We start from the raw sequence: 15064 nt of genomic DNA on the forward strand, positions 1-15064 counted from the left end.
CAACACCCTCCTTGTTGTCCACTATCCGCCAATGGGCCTCTCGGTATCCGCAATCATTGGCGGAATGGGACCCAGTCATGCAAGATGGGTTGCCTTTCGTTCAGGGGGGTAAACTCCTTCTACCCACAAGTGAAACCCGGAACCAAGCGCTGACCTGGTCCCACGACGCTGCCGTCAACGGTCACCCCGGACAGCTTCGCACCTTAGATCTCCTTAAGCGTTGGTGCTGGTGGCCTACGATGAAGCGTGATGTACAGGACTATGTCAACACCTGTGCGGTGTGTGCCCAGGGCAAATCGCGCAGGGGTCGGCCTTTGGGTCTGCTCCTTCCTCTCCCAACCCCTCCACGACCTTGGCATACGATCTCCATGGATCTGGTCACTGATCTCCCCCGCACTCATGGGTTTGACACTATTTGGGTCATAGTCGACTCGTATACCAAGTTTGCACGTTTTATACCCTGTAAGGGAATTCCCTCAGCCCCTGTCTTGGCCAAACATTTCTTCAAACATGTATTCTGCCTTTTCGGATTGCCCCATGTGTTGGTCTCTGACCGTGGTTCCCAGTTCACCTCCCGCTTTTGGCGGGCCCTAACCGCTCTGTTGGGCATAGATGCCCGGTTTTCCTCTTCGTATCACCCGGAGAGTGACGGTCAGACCGAAAGGGTCAACCAAACGATGGAACAGTATCTACGCTGCCTAACACTTCAATACCAGGACACATGGCTCAATCTGCTACAAACTGCGGAGTTTGCCTACAACAATGCTCTGCACTCGGCTACCGGTTACTCACCTTTCTTTTCACTCTACGGTCAGCATCCTCGTGCCCTCCCCATTCCAGACTATTCCTCTTCCGACACCCCAGCCGCATCGGCTTGTGCCCGAGACATTGTATCTGTACACGCTCAGACCTTGGTCCACTTACGTGAGGCACAGGCTTCTATGAAGGCGGCTGCTGACAAAAAGAGGGCTGTTCCGCCCGTTTACGGGGTGGGGGATAGGGTTTGGCTGTCCACTCGTCATCTACATATCCCTGGCTGCCGCAAGCTGTTGCCTAGTTTTGTGGGTCCTTATGAAGTAGTCAAGGTTCTGAACCCGGTGGTGTTGCGGCTGGCGGTTCCCCCCGCCTGGCGGATCCACCCGGTATTCCACGTGTCTCTCATTAAGCCTTGCCCTGGCCCTACCCGCTTGGTTTCTCCTCCTGCTCCTGTCTCTGTCTCTTCTCCCGATGTGTTTGAGGTCCGGGCTATTTTGGGTTCTCGCGTTCATCGGGGTGTCCTGCAGTACTTGGTGGACTGGTTGGGTTATGGCCCGGAGGATCGTTCGTGGGTGGCTTCCCGGGATGTTCATGCCCCCCGTTTGTTGGCCCGTTTTCATCATGATAATCCTACGAGCCCACGCGGTCGTGGGCCTTTGGGGGGGGGGGGGCTCTGTCACGTCCCCGGTCCTGCCCTCCTCCCGTCACTCACCAGGCACCATTCGTTCCCATACCCACCACCCACACCAACGGGGAAGACACGGCAGGCGGGATGTCCGAGGGGGCAGAACCACCTCTTTCCGCCCATTTCCGTGCTGGCGCTTGCCATGGCGTCTCATACATGCCCGACGGCTCCGGCGTCGGCGGCTCCAGCTTCCGCGCACGGGGGAACCTGATCACGTCTCGCTCAGACGATCACGTGACTGGTCACGGGATCGCCTGTAGCCGACGCTGGCGTCCACATCGGACGAACACCAATCACTGATGGCGTCCGTCCATCACGTGACGCTCCTGTGCGGTCACGTGCACTGTCACGTGATCTACCTTTCCTTCAAAGAGAGCTGAGAGGAAACACTCAGTGCTTCACAGCTGTTTCCACCAGAGACCTGTTCGGCATTACCCTCGTTCTTCTTGATACACTTTGGAACTCGACCACGGACCGTTACTTGGACTTGTCTTGGATTGCCCTTTTTGTTTCGACGCATCTTCTGGACCCTTGGAACTCTTGACCACCCTTTTTTCTGGCCCTGGAATTGCTCTGGATTACCCTTCTGTTTTGGCGAACTTCTACCCACGCTCCTGGCGATCACGTTTTGTCTCCTGAGTCATTTGGGGTTCACCACCTGGACCTTGGATGGACTTGCTATCTGGTCACGCTCTGGCTACCTGTGTGAGTTGGAGGAAGTGCTGTACATCCCAGCCTGCTGTCGGTCTTCCCTCGTTGTCTAGTCAGGCTTACTACCTGTCCTGTCATCCCCAGGGTAAGCTTTGCCATTTTTTCCTTGTTTGCTTGCACTGCCATTATTGTTCATAGTATACCTGATCCTAACCTTTGCCTTACAGCACTCAGGGGTCCTTCCGGTGTTCCGGGTATCTGATTGACGACGCCACTCATCACCTGTGGCCTCAAAGATTGCTAGGGCAGTATTCTTTACCTGCTCGAGCGGTACTTTGGGACGGAGGTAGTTTATAGCTGCACGACCATCAAGGCGGATCACCAAGATCAGAACAGCTGTTTCCAGCATTATCTCAAAGCCGAAGAAGAGTAAATCATCAGTCGCCCTCAAGATCATGTTTTGCACTACGGCAGATACGATATGCAAAAGAACTTGGTCAAATGATTTTTCCGTTGCATACTCCACTATCTTGATATCGTCAGAGTGAATGGTGCGAAGTGCGGGCATGCACTTAAATAGCTTTAGTACATTTGTCCGATTTAAATTCACTTTGTTGTCGTCCACTTGGATATTTTGTAGATGCAGTTTCCAGGTATGAAATGTGGATTCATCATGTGGACCCTCGTTTTATAATGCACGCATTGGGAACATTGATTTAACGAATAGGTTGACAAGTCGCATAAGTTAATTGCAGATGGTGACGAGGTAGATGACGATGAATCTTCGTCAGACACGATTCGTCTTCGTTTGTTGGTATGGTTAGCCTTGCCCTTCGATGGTGGTCCAACAGGCTCATAGTTGACGATCGTAGAAGCAGGTGTCAGTTTTGCTTTGCCTGTTCTGGTGAACAGGCTGAGTTTTGGGGGTGAAGAAATGTTCAGAATACATTTCTTGGCGTTACCACGCCTGGACAACTTTTTCTTTTTAGATGTTGTTTTATGAAGTTCTGTGACCACCATTGCCTGAGCCTGCACATTGCACTGTCCCTTTTCAATACTGGGTGCGGGCTTTGCATGACAGCTAAAAATTCCAAACAATGAAAATTGTGCAGGAGCACAAACCTTAAGACCCTGATTCAAACCTTGGGTTACACCCCAAGTGCCACCCAGGAACAAGCTATCGCCACCGCAATCACTTGTGGTTAAGGTGGGAAATGTTTTGTCGCAGTTTGTCGCATGTTGATAAGATGTTGAAGCGACAGGCCCATTATGCTCAGCAGACGACCATGCCACTGTGGTAGTGTTGGCTGTGACGCCTTCATTGTACTGAACAGCCAATGAAGGCAAATTGTTTTCGAGGATTGGAGAAGAAACGGTGGTTGCCTGGACTGCCTCAGCAGGCTGAGTTTTATTTATGTTGTTTCTTAAATTGTTTTCAGCCAAATCTCTGGAATGATGGCACATCCATTTTACTGCATCCAGCAAGCCTTCTGCTAAGCTGTCATTTTGGCAGTGATGACGTGCGGCTAGATCACACAATCGCTGCTGCCATTGTACTGTCAAATCGGCTACTCTAGTTATTTGTTGTTGAAGAAAGACTTTAAATTTGTCGATTTGGTCCATTTTGGTTGACAAGTTCGACAAAAGAGATCCTTGATCGCGAATGGCGTCATTTAGCGATTCATAGAGTTTGACAAAAGGGATCATTGCGAGTGATGATGCGCCAAGGACATTGTTGTGAATCTGCGTTGAAGCTGCAGCGGAAAGACTAGATCTTGTTCCAGCATTTGCTTGCCGTTCAGTTTCCGCTGTCGATATGTTTGTTGAATCTTCATTTGAGGCCAATATCGCCGACTTGTGACCTTGCATGTGAGACGGCCCGACTCTTTTGTGTGCCGCTCTCAGTGTATTCGTCCGGGGAGTGCTGCCATTTTCTTTGTGAATTTCCAAATGTTTAATTGGCGACTGGGTCAATACCCGGCCGCCCAGAGTTGCCACTTGACCTTGGTTGGAGTTGCAGATATCACTGATTAATGCCACGGCCGGACGAGGCTCGTCTCTGTTGATTCTAAGGGCCAGAGTATTTTCATCAGATGCTTCTACGTTGGCAGCTTCATGAACGTGCAGCTGCTCTGTAATGGCAAAAGTTTGTGCCACTTGAACTGTGTTGTTGTCAAGACCAAATACTAGAGGAAGGTGTGTCGACACTCTCCCCCGAACCACAGAAGCCGAATGAAGCCGACCCTCCACCCGTGGTTGGCACAGATACCTGATATATATAAATACAGGATACCATGTGGCAGCCAATGGGGGGAAGATGGTTAGGAAGAGGTTGTGGACGGGGAAGGGAATGTTAGGAAAACCGGATGGAGGGTTAGGAAACACCTAAGTTGGACAGGATGGGGGACGTAACCAGGAAAAAACCCTACACAGCCTAACATAAAATAAGTACCATAGAACTTAACATAAACACTGGACAACAGTAATGTCCTCTTAATACAGGCCACTACTGCACCACTATGGTCCCAGCACTTCCTAATACCTTCTTGCTACAGGTACAGATAATACTCCCATTACATGAAATACATATATGCAAGCACGAGATGAAACAAACTCATGGGAGAGTATCCCAACATGAAGAACATAACACATGGCCCGATGGGCAAGCAATAGCACATTGACACACATAAAACATGTAGGCACCAGTGGTCTTAATAGCACCACTAAACATGGCACTGTGTTTCTAAGGCCCCACACAGGGTAATTAATTATAGCACTGGTACACGGAGGCAGGCTGTCCTTACTGCCAAGTATAGTGCTGCCAGGTATAGTGCCTATCCATCATAAACACACAAAGGGTCCACTTCAACTATTGATAGTGACAGTTGCAAAGTTCAATACTGCCCATGCCAATAATGAAAAGAAAACTCAGTCAGCACTTATCTTCGTGTCTGGGAAGCTCGAAAGCCTACCCAGGCGTAGGATGATGACGCCATAATTGCAGCGTTCTCCATGCAACGTTCAGAGAAAGAACACAGAGCGAGAACCTCCGCCGCCTCGCACTCTCCGTGCAGCGTTCAGAAAAAAGAATGCAGAGCAGCAGGAGAACAGCGTGTAGCCACGGTGCGCTGCTGCTCCTATTCCAGTTGCCTGCTTGAAACTGCAGGCGGGTGTTCCTCCACGAGATCCTCTGGCATGGCTTTGCCTCCAAACACAAAATGAGCCACACCTGCCTTGCGCCGTTGAGCCCTAATAAGCTGTTACTAATTACAGACAGCTGGTTCAACGCGCGTACGGCCAGAACTACACAACACCCAGAGGCGCTGGCAAACACAGTTGTTTTGTCATTATTCCTTCTTTTAAGCGTTCTGTGGACCCTGACACCTCTTCCTCCTCCACCACCCCAAATTCCTGACAGTCGTGCGCAATCGTTGGAGTCTTTGCATTCCTAAAAGGTGTCCGTTTGGAAGCACATGCTGATTCAACTATAAGCAACTCAGCAGTTCGAACAACATGTGTGTGAGAAGAACTGGGTCCGCTATCATTAGTATTTAAGGACCATTCCTTCATTGGTATGTCTTCTTCAATGGGCCCACCAATGAGATTTTTGTTCAAGCTAACATTGTTCCTCAATTTGTCGGTAGAGGGTCCGAATAATTCAAGGGCCCCTACTGTTGTGAGCTCTGGGTGGCTTTCTGTATCAGAGTCTCCCACAGCTGATTCGGTTAAAGGATTGAATAGTCTTGGATCGCCAGCCATTTGTAGGCTGCCTGAATTGGCCGGACTCGCCAGGTTGTTTACAGCCTGGATGTTGCCTCCTACAATAGGCTCGTTTGAGGCAAGGGACCCGGGCTCAGCCGCTTCATCCAAACCCGAAAGAGTCATGTCTCCTGTTTTTAAGGGCGAATTGACCGTTGCGTGACAGATCTGGGTGTAAGGAATGGGGATACCCATCAGGTCGGCATCAGTAATGTCAAACGTTGAAAAGTACATTTCTGAAATGTCACCACTTTCTGGTTGTTTGTGAATGCAAATAATCGAAGAAGATACAGGTTCCCGGTCGTTTAGGGAAAGCAGCGTGTTTGCTTCAGACATTTGCAAGGTGTCTGCTATTACACTCCCAGACGCAGGCTCGCTGATCGCACGTTCCGGTGAGGGTTGACAAAGGCAGTGGCAACGTTACAGTCGATTTGCTTACCTTGCCGTGCCCAGCTCCAGGAGACTTCATTGCCGTCCATGGGTTGATCATGCTGCGTTGCTGCAAAGTCTTATGCCGCGTTAATGGCCCGGTCCGGGAAGTTTCCACCATGGCCCGCGGCGCACAGAGGTAGACTGGGGCAGACTGGGACTCTGTGCCTGGATGCCACGCTCCGCACGGTAAAAGTGTTTAAGTAAAAAAACACAGAAACAGGACTGATCCCACGTAGTGCAGCTCCTTTCAGCAAAAAGCAACGTGGAGACTGGGGCAGACTGGGACTCTGTGCCTGGACTCCATGCGGGAAAGGTGTTTAAGTAAAAAAAAAAAATCAAACACAGAAACAGAAACAGGACTGATCCCTGAAACAGGAGTGATCCCGCGTTGTGCAGCTCCTCTCAGCAAAAAGCATCATGGAGACTGGAGCAGACTGGTACTCTGTGCCTGGACTCAAAAACCTGTATTTCTGAAACACAGAGGCTTTTATTTGACTTCTGAAACCTAACACTGTGAATGGACGTGAGGGTGAGGAAAGTGCAATGGGATCCATCCACAGCAGAAGACGTGAGGAATGTGTTAGGTGGAGGTAATGGGTTTGTGGCAATCAGTAACAAAATGAGGACGGTTTGTTGTGATCGGTTTGGACCTGGAGTGGGGGGGGGGCGCCAATCTGACAGTTTTCCTAGGGTGGCAAAATTCCTTGCACCGGCCCTGGGAGACCACAGTGCAGGCTGGGCTACCAAATCTGGACACCACAGGCTTCCGTTTTTGCTGTCCTCGCCACTGTTCATCAAGCTCGTCAGTGTTATGATGCTTGAGTTCCGTTTCAGGCCACCTGTGCAGAGGCCAGGGCCTTATTTACTCTGGGAACACGCTCGTAGCGGGCCTATAGTGTGCTTGGCCCAAGACCCGCTACTCGACTCTCAGGCCGCTGCTGCTTGTCCCATCCAGCAGCTACCACAGTCCCGTCTGTTCTCTCATCCGTTCGGCTTCTTGATCCACTTTAATCACTGCCCCACTGTGCCTTGCCAATCGCACTGCGACTTTGTGCCGCTGCCCCTACGCTGCATGCACCTGATGTTTGTTGTTCATTGTGTCCTTATGTTGCTCCCTCCAGGTGCGCTATGACCCGTCTGAACAGGCGCACACCTCCGTTGCAAGCCAGCCACCCGTCGGCCCCCCTAGGCAGCGGGGGCCGCTCTTGCTTTGCTGCACTTTGGCCGCATCCCAGTTTGTATTTAAAGGGAGGTTGTGGTTTCACGATTCGGGCAGCCCTTCTACCAAGCCACGTGTCTCTTGCCCGCACGTACTCCAGGTGGGCTGAAAACACGCAGCGCTGAGGCCCCCTTCTCCGCTTCCTGCTTTGCTGACACACTTTACTACTACTTAGATGGCCACATACTATAGCGCACACATACAGCGGGAGGGGGGTAATATTATGTAACGTTAAAAAGATTTTACACTGTGGTGTTTATCCCCTGTTCCAGGGGCTGGAACGGGGGTAACGGCCTTGCAGCTCAAGTTAATGCCCGAGCGAAGCGAGTTGGGTTAACGCGGGATCTGGGCTGATGTCCGGCGGTTCCGGTGGTTCAAGCCCACGTTCTTAGCCATCTGATTGGCTGGCTCCCCCTTCCTGGGTGCTAATGTAGTGGTTTTACTGAGACAGGTCTTGTTCTGAAAATGCTGTATTGTGCACCAGCCCAGTCTAGAAAGTGTGTGGAAGAAGGGAAAAGGTGAGCAATTGTAATGATGTTTTACAATTGAAGACTTCCCCTGCCAACACATTTGCTAATCCTGGATTTGGAATCATAGCACTTAAACTCTGGATCAATCATGTACCACTTGATGTAGTAATGTAACCCAATCTCATGCTGCTAATGGAAAATATTCCCAAAATCTAAAGTGCAAAATGAATATGCACACAGGATTTTAGAATTTGTAACTAGTTTGGATTGAATTATTACTCATGTTCATCTCGTTGCCTCACAGCCCTTCACAGCCCTAATGCTTTTTCCGTTTATATTGTGTATACAACTCTGAATTTTCATGCAATTTGGACGATATGCTGCTAATGAAACACGATCGCTGATTATGTGCTCTAGATTTAAATCTATTGTGTATTGAAAAATAATGGAACTATTATTGATTTGCAGGCTGATATGCTGCTCATCTCCAGTAGTGAACCGCACGGTCTCTGTTACATAGAAACAGCTGAGCTTGACGGGTGAGTTTTCAATGTCTTGACATATTCTTTTTTACATCTGAGTCACAGATGTTTAAACCGGTTAAGCCGAACTATTAGTCTCACTTGTACTGGCCTTATTCGTATGATGTTCACTATGAGGTGCTTATTTTAGCATAACCTTATTAAAATTCATATTGTCGACTTTTACCATTAAAAGCAATGTTTGCAGCCACTTCCAATCAAATAGAAAGTACCAGATACAGCACAAAATAATAGAGAAATTACACAACAGCCCGACAACGTAAAATAAGCTATAACAGCATGACGGGACAAGGGTTGTCCTCACAGAAATACCTGGTTCACAGACTTATTTGCCTGCTCCCACTTCTGAGGACCCTGCAGCCAGCCTGTGATGAATCCATTTGAGTCATCATGGATTCCCGGGCGGTGACCTCCTCCCATGTGGCCTGGGGACGGCAGCCACTACCTGATCCTGACCCTAGGGACGGATTTATGAGGGAGGATCACATGGGAGGAGACAACTACCGGGGATATGTCATGATTTCATTGGACGAGACAGATATCTCCCCCTTTCTCATGAGGAAGACCCTCCAATACCCATGACCCTAATGGCTTATTGTCAGCTGCTTGTTCTCCCTCCCATAGAAGTAACGAAAACTCTTCTGCATATTTTTCTGGTCAAACACCCACCTATGACATAAACACACAAAGCTCCAACACAGCCTCTTTTTCTTCTGAGGTACCTTTATGTAAATACATAGAAAATTACTTTTTAAGCACCATGTGTCCAATGACACCTATGAACTTCAACTCACAGAATCCCTCAAGTACTGAGACGTGGAAGATGAAGGCGGATGAACAAGGTAACACGCATTTGAAGCATAACATGCAGTTTAGTTGTTTTTCCAAATCACCTGTGTGTGGGACATTTAAACATCGCAAGCGCATTACTCTGAGAGCCAGAGCAGGACAAGACGGCTCAGGAATGCAAAGATCACGCCAGGCAGCGTTTATGCCAGGCAGAGGTTACCCACTTTGCACTTTGGAGTGCAGTTTGCGCCACACTTTTGCACTCCACAATGCAAAGGATGAAAATTTGGCAGGCGGCCACCTACGTGTATGTCAACACGTAATAACTTCCCACCGCCAAATTACTAATTTCATTATAATTTGCTCATTTGTGTCAGTAGATTCAGCTTCGTGAAACCAGCCACCCACAGAATGCAGCAGTTTTCGTGACTTGTAGGCACACTTGGGACACGAATGTCAGGAAATCCTTCTGTGGATCTGGCCATGTATTTGCAAACAAAAAATTTGAGCCCTATTTAAAGTTTTGGAATACTAATAAAATATGCAGTATTTTCCCAATACTGGATGTCTTTCAGCTCCACACGATCATAGAGCTCATGTTGCTCCAAAGTGTAATTTAGGGTCAGAGCCGTTATGTGTGAGGCTCCCAGCCGCCAAACTTTCATCATTTGCACGTAGGAGTGAAAAAGTGCAGAGCAAAAGGAAGCACACATGCGCTCTCACGCCAAGCAGCATTTAATTTTCATCATTGTGAGAGCTGATTGCCATGCTCGCATTACAAGCAGCGCTCATAATTACAATTAAACATTGCTGTTCGCTATGCTCACATGTTGGGCAGTGTTTAATTTTCATTCTAAACACTGATTATCATGCACGCATGGTAAGCAGTGTTCACAATTACAAATAAACATTACAGGCATGGCAGGCAGTGCGTGCAATGGATCCCTATGTGGTCCGCCTGCTTTATGCTAGTGTAGGTGGACTCCATAGGGATCTCCAGCATTTGCACCAGCATGACAATCCATGCTGGCGCAAATGCCTGAGCATTTGTATGGTGGATAGGAAGGGAGGCCTTGAAAATGCAAGTTGCGTTCCACCCCTCCTCTCTGCCATCCAAATTATTGTAAATGAGCCGTGGGGTGAATGGAAGGCGTTAAAGCCTTACTCAAAGCTTTTACGCCTTCCGTTTACGTTATCTGTTATTGGAACGTGAGCTCCTATGGGGTTTGGAACCCAAACATGAACCACCCGCTTTTGTTGAGAGGTAATCACAAAAGCATTGCTGAATGCTGTATTCTTTATTACCCATGTAGTTGGTACTTCCGCATTTCCACAGAGTTCAATGCAACTTCCAAATGGGGAATAACTTAAGGGTCCAAATGACTCAATCATGCATACCCTTCCCATTACCACATGTTTAAACTAAGGTGTAATGATATTTGCAAGTGGTCCTATTTCCGGAGGAAATACCAGGAATTATTGCCACATTTGTAATGCAGTCATTTGCCTTTTATTCCATGAAGAGACACAGTTTCTTCTAATGCAACATAATTCATATAATGGCTCTTGTAAAAAATCTAAAAGTATATTTTAGTCCCAATATAATTGCAAATTAATGTATATTTTGCAAACTACAGTGCAAATCCACAAAATATGCACACATATATAGTCCACAATGATATGCAATTTGATCTGCGCCAGATCTACCACTCTTTCCCTTGTGCTTCTTCGCCCCGGTCTCAGGCCAGAAGCAGGGTAAAGTGCAAAGACCACTGGCTACCTTAATCTGCACAAAAGAGAAACACTCATACTTTACATTTAAATCTCTTTTTTTTACATTTCCATGACCTGAGCAGAAAAGGAAATCTAAGAAAGGGTCAATTCTCAGCATGGGAAATGTGTTGAGAGGAACCATGGTCCCCGGGCATGGTCACCTGCTCTGTTCTACCGACCACGGCAGTGGTACACACAGGATCCACCGAGGCCACTCCCATTGTCTTTCTCTACAGTGGGTTTCCCTATCCAGAACCCTCTTCCTTGTTTCCCTCTCCGATCCCCGCCTCCCAGCCCGTTGCCTGATTGGGCCTGGGGCCCTTGGTTGCCTCCATTGAGCAAAGCTACTGACGAAGCTGAGGACCCGGCACGCATTTCCACCTGCAGCCTCTTCTTGAGCCCATCTGCTCTGGTAAATTAGTATTTTGGCCTGTTTGGGAGGCGCTGCTTTTAAATTTGTGAATTTTGCCATGCGTAGCATTTGCACTCCTGGTTTGCCTGTCCAGAACCCTCTTCCTTGTTTCCCTCGCCAATCCCCGCCTCCCAGCCCGACCCCATCACCTGATTGGGCCTGATGCACCTTTAATCCAATAGCCCAGGGCAGCTTCCCTGTCCGTCAGCCCTTTCGATTAAGGTCCCTGAGACAAAGGGCAGGTCCTGAAGAAGCAGCTCCAGATCGTGTAGGCCCGTGTTAGCCTGGTGAGCCGGCAGCCGTCAACCTACAGTGACAGATAACGTAGGCGAGGTCTGGACATAGGGACCAGCAATCACTGTTCCCCATTGGGCTGTCCGACCCTATCTCATCTTTTTCTTTCTCTGATAGAATTTAGCCTGATTGTGCACATTAGCCTGATTGTGTAAGTTAGCCATATGTCACATTTAGCCTAATTGTTTAAGTTAGCCACATTGGGCCTCATTAGGACCCTGGCGGAGAGGGTTTTACGCCAGCGTAGTGCATGGCGTACCTCTCCGCCATACTACGAGTTCCCGTAGCGCCATGGCGGCCTTTTCCGCCTGGTTTTACCAGGCGGAGAAAACCATGGCGCTACGGGACCTCGTTGTTAATTACGCCACCGTATTTTACGGTGGCGTAATTAACTCCTTCCCCACTCCCATTATACCCTATGGGGCAAAAATGGGAATGGGGAAGGGCAGAATGGGGATTGGGGATTTACCGCCCCGCCAAGGTCGGAATGGGGCGGTAAATCCGCCAACCCCCATGGCGCTATCGGCGGCTTTCCGCCATGCTTCGCGGTGCATTTAGCACCGCGAAATCCGCCTGGGTCCTAATGAGGCCCATTGTGTAAGTTAGCCTGATTGTGTAAGTTAATCATACCTCGTATTTAGCCTGACTTTATGCAAGATTGTGCCAGATTGAAAGACCCATTTAGGAGTTTCTCCCATTATCCAGGTGTCTCAAACCTAGGTGCTACTGTATTTGACAGTTGAAAGAACCATTTAGACGTTTCTCCCATTATCCAGGTGTCCCAAACCTAGGTGCTAATATGTTTGACAGTTGAAAGACCCATTTAGGCATTTCTCCCATTATCCAGGTGTCCCAAACCTAGGTGCTACTGTTTTTGACTGTTGAAAGATCCATTTAGCTATGTTTTCCCACTATCCAGGTGACCCTAATCGAGGTGCTACTGTTTTTAACTGATCTACTGTTGTAACCCCCCCCCAACCCCCATATAGGCATTACTCCCACTATCCAGGTGTCCCAAACCAAGGAGCTACTGTATTTAACTGTTTTAGTGCGGAACCCCCAATTTGGACCTTTCACCGCTTTTCCCAAACTTAGGTACACTGTACTTCACTGCCTACAAATCTAGGTGCTACTATATTCGGTTTCTACTGCTGTACCCCAGTTAGGTGTCTCTCCCACCACCCAGCTTTCCCAAATCCAGGTGCCACTGCATTCAACTATTCACTGTTGTCACCCCCTCGTCCCTAAATCCAAATGCTAAAACGTCTTACTTTCGACTGTAGTAGCCCTTGTTAGGCGCGCCGCCTTACCCTCTAATCAGGTATTGCAAACCCACCCAACAGCCCTGATCCGGTGCCCTAGGCCAGGTAAGTACACATATCTAGTGTTGTATCGCACTTGGCGGTGCACCTCTCCTCAGACACATAATCTGATGTGCCCGTCCCACAAGATAGACACCATGCTACGCACTGGACACATCAGAGCAGCATGCTGGCGCACCAGTAGGCCTGATGATACTCACCACAGCTGAGCTCAGCCACCAGCAACACACAGCCCATCATCCCAACCCTGCACCTCATGAACTTGCACCCCTATACCCCATCCCATCCAGCCCAACCCCGCTCAAACCAACCTGCTATGCCCCCCATGTAGATCACGCTCCGCTCAATTAAGAGCGCCAAGATGGAGAGAGGGAGTAGACAACATTGTGCCGGGGAACATACCGGATCGCCCGGTGACCAATATAAAAAACCCTAACTCACCACCCACGCCACTAATCACTCACCCGCACCAGCTGCTCACACCTTTTTACGAACAACATAGCACCTTAAACTTGCGCTTCCCCAATCTCAGCGCTGTAAAAGCAGTTCTGGCCAAAACCCTAAGCTCCACAGCCTCTCCCACTCTCACCCACACCCCTTGGGCTGTCCAAAAGCCAAGGAAAGACCCGGACCAGTGCCACCTCATGCCCCTCATCACCCATTCTCCAGCCCAGATTGCAAAGCGTGCCACCACACTATAGGACCCAAACCTCCCCACACACACCTAGCCCTATTCCCTTCATCTCCCATCCTCGCTGTTCCACGTTCTCCACACTGCACCTCCCCCCCTCACCCTCAACCCTCACCCTACACTTTCCCTCCAGGAAGAACCACCAGTGATCAAAATGTTCGACCTCTGGCTTTCAAACGCCCTTAGACCCCTCACTTCAACAAAACAGAGCTCTCTGAGATCAGGACCCACACCCAGGTGGTTCACCGCCAACCTCAAATCGCTAAAAACCCTCAAGCACCATCTACCACCCCTAAGGCCCAGAATAAAACCGCCCTAGCAAGAACAACCAGAGCATACAGACTGGAAATCAGAAAAATCAAGAAAACATTCTATGGGATCAAAATCGAAATGCTTGAAACCTGAGCAAGGAACTACAAAGAATCATATCCAAATTCAACTCCCCGGACTGCTCCAGCCACCCCGACCCGTCTCACAAACCCTGTGTGACACTGTTAGGCAGAATCCTGTGCAGTGCCCTTAGGGACCACTACACACAATTAAGACTACAGGTGGTAATACAAGTTTTACCTTTGGTACAAGCCTGTACTACTATGTTAAAGTGGTAGCAGTAGCGGAGCAGCCAGGCTTATCTCAAGAGTATATGAGCAGTAGCAGAGATTACACAAAAGGACCCCAATTACTGTGACTCAAGCAAACACTGACTCAATGTTTTTGGTAAAAAATATAAGTACATTTATTTTTAAACCGTTTGTTATAAACACAACACTTCTATTAATTCAAAACCACACGTAAAATACACTACAACCAACCAATTCACTTTGTACGGTATACTTCAAGGTAAGTACCCTATGTTTTAACGGACCGGTGTTGTGAAACAAAAGACGTTACCGGGAATACATATGCGATCACTTTTTGACAGTACTAAAGAAACGTATATCCGCAGCAAGAAATGTTACCGGGGCAAAAACACACTTAGCACCTCAGTTACCCACAGAGAGTTGGGGGCAAAAATCATAGGCAATACTTTTGTCAAGGCAGACAGAATCAGAGAACACTCATGGACAGAAATTCAAGAGTCAATAGGCCGGAGCCAGTGTCAAGTGGAACTTGGTTCCTGTTGTCGAGGATCACACGCCAGTTGTTCCTGGTAGTTTCCTGCAGACCCACGGTTCCTGGAGCTTCGGCAAGAAGGAGGACGTCTGGAGGGGTCTGCACCACACAGGGCTGAAGCCGGCAGCAGCGACGGTGAATAAAAGGTGCGCTCCT

General features: G+C 48.8%; 1 protein-coding gene across 1 annotated transcript in view; it reads left to right on the plus strand.

The window, feature by feature from the left end:
* ATP8B4 (ATPase phospholipid transporting 8B4 (putative)) overlaps window positions 1-15064 on the plus strand; it is a 5389235-nt gene that overhangs the window by 1674686 nt on the left and 3699485 nt on the right. The window contains exon 7 of the mRNA XM_069624764.1: window positions 8441-8511. Coding sequence (XP_069480865.1) covers window positions 8441-8511 — 71 coding nt within the window. The remainder of the gene's footprint in view (window positions 1-8440; window positions 8512-15064) is intronic.

This window comes from Ambystoma mexicanum, chromosome 11 (assembly GCF_040938575.1).
Source record: "Ambystoma mexicanum isolate Mex_15411 chromosome 11, UKY_AmexF1_1, whole genome shotgun sequence".
Lineage (NCBI taxonomy): Eukaryota > Metazoa > Chordata > Amphibia > Caudata > Ambystomatidae > Ambystoma > Ambystoma mexicanum.